At 39.7% G+C, this 11,806-nt stretch overlaps 1 protein-coding gene and 1 long non-coding RNA gene across 2 annotated transcripts in view; one reads left to right on the top strand and one right to left on the bottom strand.

Annotated features, from left to right (window-relative positions):
• LOC148392686 (uncharacterized) overlaps positions 1 to 4,640 on the bottom strand; it is a 12,403-nt gene extending 7,763 nt beyond the window's left edge. The window contains exon 1 of the mRNA XM_088386109.1: positions 4,224 to 4,640. Coding sequence (XP_088242235.1) covers positions 4,224 to 4,347 — 124 coding nt within the window. The 5' untranslated portion in view covers positions 4,348 to 4,640. The remainder of the gene's footprint in view (positions 1 to 4,223) is intronic.
• The window catches only part of LOC148392685 (uncharacterized), a 24,080-nt gene continuing 16,891 nt past the window's right edge, over positions 4,618 to 11,806 (top strand). Inside the window, exon 1 of the long non-coding RNA XR_015860660.1 lies at positions 4,618 to 11,118. This is a non-coding gene — a long non-coding RNA (uncharacterized LOC148392685). The remainder of the gene's footprint in view (positions 11,119 to 11,806) is intronic.

Raw genomic sequence — 11,806 nt, 5'->3', positions numbered from 1 at the left:
CCTGAATGGCTAACCCAAGGGCGTACGATCCTGATCCAGAAGGATCAATCAAAGGGTACAGTCCCATCCAACTACCGGCCAATCACCTGCCTCTCTACAACATGGAAGCTGATGTCGGGCATAATATCAGATAAGATCAGCAGGCACATGGATCAATACATGAGCACTGCTCAGAAAGGGATTGGTAAAAATACCAGAGGAGCAAAACATCAACTCCTGGTGGATAGAACAGTCACCCAAGACTGCAGAACTAGACGTACCAACCTGAGCACTGCCTGGATTGATTACAAGAAAGCATATGACTCAATGCCACATACTTGGATCACTGAATGCTTGAGGCTGTACAACATCAATGGGACTCTGAGAACCTTCATCGCCAACTCGATGAAACAGTGGAAAACCACACTTGAAGCCAATGGCAAGCCACTTGCACACGTGACCATCAAATGTGGTATATACCAAGGAGACGCTCTGTCCCCAATGCTGTTCTGTATAGGACTGAACCCCCTCAGCCAAATAATCAACAAGACGGGCTATGGATACCAACTCAGGAATGAGGCCACCATCAGCCACCTCCTCTACATGGATGACATAAAGCTTGGGCATCAAAGGAAGATGAGGTGCTGGAGGGACCATCATGGGAGAACAAGCCCCTACATGGGATGTACCACCGAAACATAGCTGAAGTAGCTGATATCCAGAAATCCTACCAATGGCTAGAAAGAGCTGGTCTGAAGGACAGCACAGAGGCACTGATCCTGGCTGCACAAGAACAGGCCTTGAGCACCAGAGCAATAGAGGCCCAAATCTACCGCACCAGACAAGACCCCAGGTGTAGATTGTGCAAAGAAGGTCCTGAGACAATCCAGCACATAACTGCAGGGTGTAAGATGCTGGCAGGTAAAGCATACATGGAGCGCCATAACCAAGTAGCTGGAATAGTGTACAGGAACATCTGTGCAGAGTATGGACTGGAAGTCCCAAGATCCAAGTGGGAAACACCTCCAAAGGTGGTAGAGAATGACCAAGCCAAGATCCTCTGGGACTTCCAGATCCAGACAGACAGAATGGTTATGGCGAACCAACCGGACATTGTGGTGGTGGACAAAGAGCAGAGGAAAGCCGTTGTGGTTGACATAGCCATCCCAAATGATGGTAACATTAGGAAAAAGGAACATGAGAAACTTGAGAAATATCAAGGGCTCAGAGAAGAGCTGGAGAAGACCTGGAGAGTTAAGACTTCAGTGGTACCTGTGGTCATTGGAGCACTAGGGGCAGTAACCCCCAAACTGGAGGAGTGGCTCAAACAGATCCCAGGAAAAACATCTGACATCTCAGTCCAGAAAAGTGCAGTACTAGGAACAGCAAAGATACTGCGTAGAACCCTCAAGCTCCCAGGCCTCTGGTAGAGGACCCGAGCTTGAAGGGAAAAAGATACCACCCACGGGGGGTGAGGAAAAAGTTTTTTTTATATATATATATATACACATACATATATATACATATATATATATGTATATATATGTATGTGTATATATATATATATATATATATATATACATACATATATATATATATATATATATACACATACATTCATACATATATATATATATATATATATATATATATATATATATATATATATATATATATATATACATACATATATACATATATATATACATACATATATATATATACATACATATATATATATATACATACATATATATATATATATATATACATACATATATATATATATACATACATACATACACACATACACAACGGCAGTAGCTGAAAGCAGAAGGTAGCAAGCAAGAAGAAGCATGCAACATGCACTAACTACGAGCACTACTACTCCAACACCACTGCACTTCGCATCACAACGCCCTGTGTGCAAGCACACACACACACTTTCACACACACACACACACACACACACACACACACACACACACACACACACACACACATTCAAATAACTATAACATAAATAACACGTTTATCAAACCATCTACAAACCGGATTCGGTTGAAGTTGGGAAATTGTGTAAAATGTAAATAAAAACAAAATACAACGATTCGAAAATCCTTCTTGACCCATATTCAATTGAATACACTACAGACAACATATTTAATGTTCAAACTGATAAACGTAATTGTTTTTTGCCAAATAATAATTAACTTAGAATTTCATGGCTGCAACATGTCCAGTAGAAGTTGGGAAAGGTGGCAAAAAATACTGAGAAAGCTGAGAAAAGCTCATCAAACACCTATTTGGAACATCCCACATGTGATCAGGCTAATTGGGAACAGGTGGGTACCATGATTGGGTACAAAAGGAGCCACCCCAAACATGCTCAGTCATTCACAAGAAAGGATGGGGCGAGGTTCACCAGTTTGTGCACAACTGCGTGAGAAAATAGTTGAACAGTTTAAGAACAACATTTCTCAAAGCAAAATTGCAAGGAATTTAGGGATTTCAACATCTACAGTCCATAATATCAAAAGGTTCAGATAATCTGGTGAAATCACTGCACGTAAGCGCCACGGCCAGAAACCAAGACTGAATGACCGTGACCTTTGATCCCTCAAACGGCACACAAACGAAGGTTTTTGCAGCACAAACCAGCACAAACGAAGCAAAAACGAACGGTACCATTTGGGTCCATTTGGAAGTAAATGGGGGGCTGAGTGACGTTATAGCTATAAATTAGATGTGCAATAGCTACGAAACCGTAGCAGCACAAACAAAATTTTTTGCAGCACAAACCAGCACAAACGAATGGTACCATTTTGGGTCCATTTGGAAGTAAATGGGGGGCTGAGTGACGTCATTGCTATAAATTAAATGCGTAATATCTACGAAACCGTGGCAGCACAAGCAAAAGTTTTTGCAGCACAAACCAGCAGAAACGAACGGTACCATTTTGGGTTCATTTGGAGCAGATGGGGGGCTGGGTGAACTCTGGATGACCTATAAAATGATCTTTCATAACTAAAAAACCGTTGCAGCACAAACGAAAATTTTTACAGCACAAAGCCGCACAAACGAAAAACTATTTTTCTTAGGTGGTCTCAGTACGGTTCGTTTTAAAGGGGTCTGAGTACGGTTGGCGTGTTCACATGTGCACAAAAAATGCTGAGTCATCGATCTGAGTTCATTTAGAGGGCTGAAAGGGACCAAGTGTGAAAACACCCTTAGTGTCATGGGCAGAAAGGTGGCAGGAGGTTCAGTTTGGGGACAGAGATTAGAGTTGGGTGAACATTTAAATATGTAAACTAAAGTGCAATCACATTTGTAAATAAATGGCTTCTGGTTTTTGAAATGTAAAGAAACCAATCTACTGTGATAAAACAACAAAATTGCAATAACTGCATTAACCGTCAAAGTGAAGTCTAACTGTAACTGTAGTCTTGAAACAAATCTGAATAAGGAAAAACATTGCAATAAAATAAAGCAAACTGCTACCGCCATTGTTGGAGACCCTGAGGACTGTATACGGGGTTGGCTCAGATGGTTATGCTCTTTTCCCCCCCGGGTGTCGGTCAGAACACAGGAGGGAAGACGTGGTTCAGTTTTGAGTGCTTTACTGAATTACCGGCAAAAAGGTAACAGTCAATGTGGCTCATAGGGGCATACAGGCAAACTGGCAAAAGGGTATAGTCAAACGCTTGGTCATAAGGACGTGAGAGCAGGTGTGTGTAGTGTACTTGGGTGAGTCTTTGGGTATGTGAATGTGATTCTTGTGTGTGTGACTATTGTATGAAGCATGTGGTGGGTGTGTCTGTCTGTCTCTGTGTCTATGTGTCTGTGTCTATGTGTCTGTGTCTATGTGTCTGTGTCTATGTGTCTGTGTCTATGTGTCTGTGTGTCTGTGTCTATGTGTGTGTGTGTGTGTGTGTGTGTGTGTGTGTGTGTGTGTGTGCGTGTGTGCGTGTGTGCGTGCGTGTGTGCATGCGTGCGTGCGTGCGTGCGTGCGTGCGCTCTTCTATGTCTTGGGGAGAACGCCCGGCGCCGTATTGCTTTTTCTTGAACGTAGATTTAATATAATTAGTTGAAATTGAACTGGTGTGAGTCTGATTTGTGTGAATATCTTTGTCATTAGAAGAAAAAAACTAACATTCATTTAAAAAGTTGGACAAAGGTAAGTAATGGTTAATGCAAGGACCTGGTCTTCGATACGTTGAAATTTTACAACAAAGTGTACAAACCTGTTCTGTGTAGCAGAACATGAGGGTGCTTGCAAACCTCGCTAAGCAGTTGAAAATGTTCCTCGTTCTCTTCTTTTATTCCACGAAGTTTCACCTCGTACTTTGGTGTCGGTATTGCACACATGTTGACCCGACAATTCAAAATCAATCCCAATAGATTCCCACTTGAGCTCTTATTTACAATGTGGCGTGTGCTTCTCTTTGTTAGCGACTAAGATCAAATAAGCAAACTCGGCCGAGAAGCATCAGCGCGTGACCTGTTTGTCCGGACAGAAAAACTTATTTGCAGAGACATTAGTTACGAAAAAACAACCGAGCACAGACGTTGCTACACACAAGTTTGCTCAGCTGCAGCTACAAATCATCATCTTCATCATCTTCTTCTTCATCATCTTCTTCTTCTTCTTCTTCTTCTTCTTCTTCTTCTTCTTCTTCTTCTTCCTGGTGGATCACGGGAAGGGAGTCTACCCGCCGTAAAACCTGCGAGTAGTAAGCTTTTTTTTATTTTTCCCAGGGCTGACACCTAAATTTAAAGGTAATGCGTGAAATATGACAAGGGTGTCAGATTAGTCCCAAATGATTCGTTCTGTGTGCACAGCTATTGGCATATTTTATAATACTGCAGGAACTGGGGTCAAAATACAAAAAGTCCTGCCTAGCTAGACATCTTTGTTGTTCCTGGCTCAACATCGGACATCCCGCACAACACGCAACAAGGTCTTCACGTAAATATTAAAAAAAAAAAAAAGTGAATTGCTTTCGCTATATGCGTGTACTGACACACATTTCATGTCGATCCGTGTTAAAAAAAAAGAAGTTAAATATCTAGGAATTAAGTTGATGAAAAACGGAAGCGTTTAACATGAAAGAAAAAAATCGATCAAACGCAAACATCATTAAATCATTGGCTGAGTAGAGAGAGCTCTATTTTTGGACTGAATTTGTTAACTAAAGCTGAAGGTGTTTCTAAACTGGTATATCCATGCCAATCCCTCTATATTGATCCTAAAAATGTTAAGACAATTAATTCAATTATATACAAATTCATCTGGAGAAATAAAACGCACTATGTGAAAAAATCCCAGCTAGTCAAAAAATACAAGATGGGAGGTATTAAAACTGGATTTTGATGCTATGATGGGGACTTTTGAATTAAAATGGTTAAAAGAATTCATGCTAAAGCAAACTTCTATATGGTATCATATTCCATATAACACACAAAGAGATCGAAATTAGTGGGAACGTAATTTCCCATGTGAAGAAATTGAATAATAAAGCAGACTTTGACTTTTGAACATCTTCAAGAGATTGGGTGGGCTAAAATTTCTGCGGAAATGTGACTTTGAAATATCAGTTTCATAAACAAGTTGTACATTATTGGAAAATGGTGCTTTACCCCTCATTGTGCTACCTTGTGGAGTAACAGAGCAATTGTGTCAAAAAAAAGTCATTGTTCAACCAAATATTGTTTGACCATGGAATTTTCTTTGTACATGACATCCTAAGTACAAATGGAGAATTTCTACAATTGCGGGATCTGAGAGACTATATTTAAACTGTATTGTACGCAAAAAGAATATACAAATATTCAGAAAGCTATCCCTCCAGCTTTATTACAAATGATAAAAAATACAATAATTTTTTCTAATGTCCAGATAAAACTTCTAACTCTAAGAATTGGGGAGTTGAACATTACGGACATAAAATGTGATAACAAATACTTGAATAGAACTATTAAAGGTCAAATATTCTGTGATTATAATAGAAAAGTCAAATACAAAATATTAGACAATCAAACAATACATACAAAACATTGGAAGTTTTTAAAATGGCCAATAGCACCCAAAGTGAAAGAAATGCAATTTAAGATCCTCAATAATTATTATCCATCGGCGGAACTAGATTTGGTTTTGAGGTTGATTTGTGTGAATTCTGTAAAGAAAACCCATAAAAAAGCGGAACATTTATTTTTTCTTTGCACTATATGCAATCGGTTTTGGAAAGAGGTACACAGTTGGTTGAGTAATAAAATTGATGGCCTGGAACGATTCACAACCTGAGACATTCTTTCAAGCAAATCTGGACTTACCAAAGACATTTCGTCGCTAGTTAATATCATAATGTCTTGGGTAAATACCATATTCACAAAAATAAATGAAGAAAACTGCCAAATCTAAGTTTTTTTTTAAAAACAAATGTAATATGTTGTATATATCTTGTTTATGCCAACTGAGGAACTCTAATCAGAAAATAGAATCCTTTTGCCATGCTGCTGAACGATTTTTGACCTTGTAATTGTACTTTATTGCTATAGTGCCTGAAGTTTGTAAATTTAATTCTGTGTACCTTGCCATTATGTTCTTTCTCCACGAGAAGTTGTAGTCTAAAATGTGTGTGATAGTTGTAGTTAATTTTGCTTATTTTTGTGTAGTTTGTTTTGTAGTAATTGTTTGATATTAATGTTCGGCGCTTACGAGATGTTATTATAGAAAGAAATGTGTGAATTGCCCAAGCATTTTTGACTAAATTAAAAAAAAAATTTGGGGGGGGGGTTGTTTAGTTGTATTGTTTGGTGTATTGAAGGAATGGGGTCAAAATACAAAAAGTCCTGCCTAGCTACAAAAACAGATGTGCTGAAACCTCATTGAATAAAGTACATAAGCAGACAAGTATATTCACATATTAAATCAATAAAAGAAACATTTTAAGCATATAATTATACCAACACACCAAATCAATAAAGAAGACATAACTAGACATTTTTGATAGGTGGTAATGACAAAGGTTTTTATAACTTTACGATCTGATATGTATTTCTGAGCACTTTGAAATAACAAATGTTTTTTGATATATTGCCTGAATAGCTTAATGACCCTTAAGGAACTGTTTAATGCATGCCTGATGATTTTCTAAATCACGGACACTGCCAAAGTCGTCTAAAAATGTTCAGTACTTGATTATATCTTATGTTTTGACTAATGCTTGACGCCAGTTTTCGATTACTACTGAACATTCTGGACTGAGGGAAATATTTTGCCTAACAAAGAAAATATATGGTTGGAAGCATGATTAAACTAAGAATATGATGACGTAAGCAAGTACATGGAGTATCAAAAGAACAAACAAACAATAACATGGTAAGTGGTGAGTACAAACTTTGCATAGTCAGGGAACATTAATAAATTGATGATGTCACAGCCAAAAGCTCACATAATCCTGTACAAAATTGAAAGAATGATGAATGGGTGGTGTGCGACAGTGGGCGAAGTGGATCTATGTGCAAGAATGGTTTACAGGAAGGACACTAGGAGATAAAACCGGTAGAGGTGCCAGATGTTAGGGTTTTCCAGGTTATCTTTATCATAGGATTATGTTGGAATGCAACAGGTAATAAATACCTTACCTTGTCCTCCTTATCACAAGGTTGTAAAACATCCCCTGACATGTTTAGGCTAGAGGACAAGGGCTTTAGCCAGTTTACCCAAACCCCCACTCTGTTTCTCTTAATAAATATCCCCTCGCAGGAACGAGGGTTCAGACTTCATTCTGTAGTGAGTGAACTCTCCACCTGCAGGTGTCTAAAAAGACTTGCTTGTCTCCCGTGTGGTTCTTGCAAAATATTGTTTGAGTGAGCAAATCTCTAACATTTTGGTGCCGAAACCCGGGATCTCTCATACCCATCATCTGGCTGACGGAGGACGACGCGCTGTACACCGTCGACGGGCCAGCGTCTACTAGCCGGACCTGGTAAAGAAAGACCTGGGAAGGAAATTCTTCGCTGGGCCAGCATCTTAGGTCTGCCTTCGTCTGACAGAGGTGGATTGACGGGACCCGGCAGTGCAACGAACCAGGGGACAAGTAAGTTAAGGGCCTGAAGTTGTGTTGTTGAACGCGTAACACGTAGAGGTGCACGAGAGCCAGCTTGGGTTCAAGTCCCAGTGGAAGAAACAGGCTAAGAAAGGCAGAGCTTCTTTTTCGTTCATCGAAGAAGAGTGTAGACTCTTCTTTGTCTGTTTTTCCGAGCTGAGGGATCTGGCTTGGGTTAGAGTCCCAGTGGAAGGAACGTGCTAAGAAACACGGAGCTTCTTTTTTGTTAATCAAAGAAGGGCGTAGATTTTTCTTTGTATGTTTTTCCAAGCCAAAGAACAGCTTGGGTTCAAGTCCCAGTGGAAGAAACGGGCTAAGAAAAACAGAGCTTCTTTTTCTTAATTGAAGAAGGGCGTAGATTTTTTCTTTTGTCCGTTTTTCCAAAGCTGTTAGGGAGGGTTTTACACCCATCCCTGGATAGGCCTGAAAGAAAAAAAAAGCGCTGGAGTTTGTGTGATTGAGTGTGTGACTGGTAGGATAAATTGACTAAATAGCAGTTCTAGCATTGATCCACGGCAATAATACAGGCTAGTAATTTGTTGAAAGGTCAATTTAAACCTGCATTGAGGATCCTCAAATAAATAAATAAATAATAATAATATTTTTGAGAAAAAGAAATTATATAACCTAAAACTACTAGAATTAAGATGGGAAATAAAAACGGTAAATCTCTACCTCTTGACGGAGATGAGAAGTACATGGCGAGTAGATTTCTTAATTGTATGCAATATATGCCAAAGTGGAAGAAAAAGTATGGAGTAGAAGGGAAGTTGAGAGTTGAAGTGTGGAAGATAGTAGTTGATGTTTTGGAAGAGAGTGTGGATAAAAAGAAAAATGGACTAGAAAAGAAAAGAGAGAGAATTGGATTGTGCTAAAATGTGGTTAAAAGCTTCACAAGAGAGAAGAGAACAAATCCAAAAGACAAAAGATAGAAAGATGAAAGGTGATGAGGCTGAGACAATGTTTGTCAGGCCGGAAGACAATGAGGCCACAGTGCGCAGGCGCACTGCTGCGGCCACGGCTCCAGCCGAAGCTCAAGCAGAGAAGCAAGAGGGGCCTTCCGCTCGTACACAAAACTTGTATCCAAACTTAACAAACCTGCAGCCCCCCCCCATATAACAGCAAAAGAAGTCAGGGTCACATTAGTAGGAGTCCTGTACAAACAAGAAGTTTGACCACTGCTGCTAGATTTTCTCAAAATTTAGACAAGGTTGATGTATGTCCAATGATACAGGTGCCAAACCCTAATGTAGGGGAAGGCCAACTCCCACATACATATGTTTTCCGGCCATGGACTTTGGAAGAGGCAAGAAAAGCAGTTGAAGGGGTTACCCCTGTTGCTGAAGACCCAGATAAATGGGCAGAGGACATGGCTGGAATTATACATTCCTATAGACTGAATGGACATGAGGCAGGAGAAGCTGCAATGTCCTCCTTGGGAAAAGACTGGGCGAAGGTTAGAGGAAATTATACAGGTAGAAATAATCAAGGGCCTTTTCCCTATCCCATTGAGGAAAATCAATTGGGAGGGGAGTATGCAGCACAATGGAATGGTCTTGTGCAAAGAGTGCGAACTATATTTCAAAGACGAGCGAATTATGGTCATTTGGCAGGAATAAAACAGAAGCCTGGCGAAGATACTGATGATTTTCGTTTGAGATTTGAAAAAGAGTTCAGGGTGCATAGTGGCATCCCATTCAATGATACAGCTGAGAGTGCTTATCAACAACAGCTTAAAAATGCGCTCCTCACTAATTTCCGCCCTGAAATAGGCAACTGGGTGACGAAACATTTGGTGGAAGTGGATGTTGCAAGTGTGACAACAACTATGCAATGGGCCAGACATGCTGAAAAAGTGATCAAAAAAGGCAAAAGTTCTGATGTATTTCATCTAGATAATGATGATGATGAACTAGATGAAGATACAACAGTCTTCTTCCAAGGGTCCCAGCAAGGCAGAGGAAGAGGTAGAGGCCAACAAGGTCGCAGGCAGCCATATACCGTAATTTCCGGACTATAAGTCGCGTTTTTTTTCATAGTTTGGGTGGGGGGGCGACTTATACTCAGGAGCGACTTATATATGTTTTTTTTTTCACAAATTTTTACTTGATCATTAAGACATCACTTAAAAGTATAGTTGACCACTTCCCATGTTATTTTTAGTATAGTTGATCACTTAACATGCTTTTATATCTTTATCTTGAACATATTCAAAACATAAAAAATAGAGAAAACATCAAATAAAGCAATTAACACTTTAAAGCACCATACCCAAGTCCACTGTCTGTTTGCTCCTCTTATATTTATTATTATTATTTATTATTATTTGTTTATTTATCATTTATTCAACACTCTTATTTATTCATTGTTTATGCCTTCTTGGTTTTTTTTGTGTTGCTTGTATGGATATGTGTACTATCTCACCGAGGGATAGTGGGAACGTAATTTCAATCTCTTTGTGTGTCTTGGTATATGAAAAAAAAAATCGACAATAAAGCAGACTTTGTCTTTGATAAAACAACCAAATAAACAAAACAAAAAACTACATTTAAAAAAAATATATATTTTCAGACGAAACTGGATGAGGGCGCTTTAAATTTCACCGTTGACCGTGACTCATCAACTGGGTGGGCTTAAGAAAAATGGCACCAAAAAGAAAGTCATATTTTGCAAGTGACAAACTTCAAGTTGTAAAATATGCAGCTGAAAACAGTAATCGAGCAGCAGAAAGAAAGTTTGGAGAACCGTGATGTACCAATGGATTACTATTTCAAGTGACGTCAGTAGCACCGCGCGGCGCGACCCACGTAAGGACGACCGGCATCATTAGCGGTGATCATTTCTAAGTGACACGGAGGACAAAGAGTTTAAAGGAATTAAGGATTTGGAGTGACATAGAAGGTTTGAAAAACTATTATGGCTTTTACGCACGCCCGGTCCTACTCTCCTGAGTCGGGGGCCGGCGCTCGGTCGAGTGGCTGTCCGCGAACGGTGCATGGGGCTCGGACATGGCCATTACGCACGCCCGGTCCTCTGCCATGGAGCTATCGTCTCTGGAAGTCCACGCCGCCACACGCTTGGAAGTTTGTTTTGTGGAATAAAGAGCCGTTTACCAAACCTACGTCTATCCTTGTACTTTGTTAACGCTACAATATAGTTATATACTAGATCTGTGGAATAAAGACGAGGCTGACGTCAGGGCGCACGCGCGGCGATGTTGACAAAGGACGAGGAATTTGATCGATGGATTTAATGGATTTAAAGTGCACGGATGGTTTGATAATATTATTGCTTATATTATAGTTATTTGAAATATAGTTTATCTATCGTTATATGAGCCTGTGGAATATTTTGAAGTGCAAGCGCCCTCAGCCACGCGCAGCCATTGTTGACAAAGAACGATCGATGGATTTAATGAATTGGGGTGATACCGATGGTTTTATAAACATGTTATTTATGTAATGGTTGTCCTAAATCACTCTATATGTTACGTCAGGCCCGTTCTCAGCTCCTCATTTGTGTTTGTCACGTTAGCATACCTATCGTTTAGCCTGTTGCTATCGTATCGAATGATCGATGGATTTAATGAATTGGAGTGACACCAATGGTTTTATAAACATGTTATTCATGTAATAGTTGTCCTTAATCACTCTGTATGTTACATCAGGCCCGTTCTCAGCTCTTTGTTTGTGTTTGTCACGTTAGCATACCTATCG

The sequence above is a fragment of the Syngnathus floridae genome, chromosome 10 (assembly GCF_059516105.1).
Source record: "Syngnathus floridae isolate MCC-2025c chromosome 10, RoL_Sflo_1.0, whole genome shotgun sequence".
NCBI lineage: Eukaryota > Metazoa > Chordata > Actinopteri > Syngnathiformes > Syngnathidae > Syngnathus > Syngnathus floridae.
Note: the sequence above shows the minus strand (reverse complement) of the source record. Positions and strands in the feature narration are given on the sequence as shown.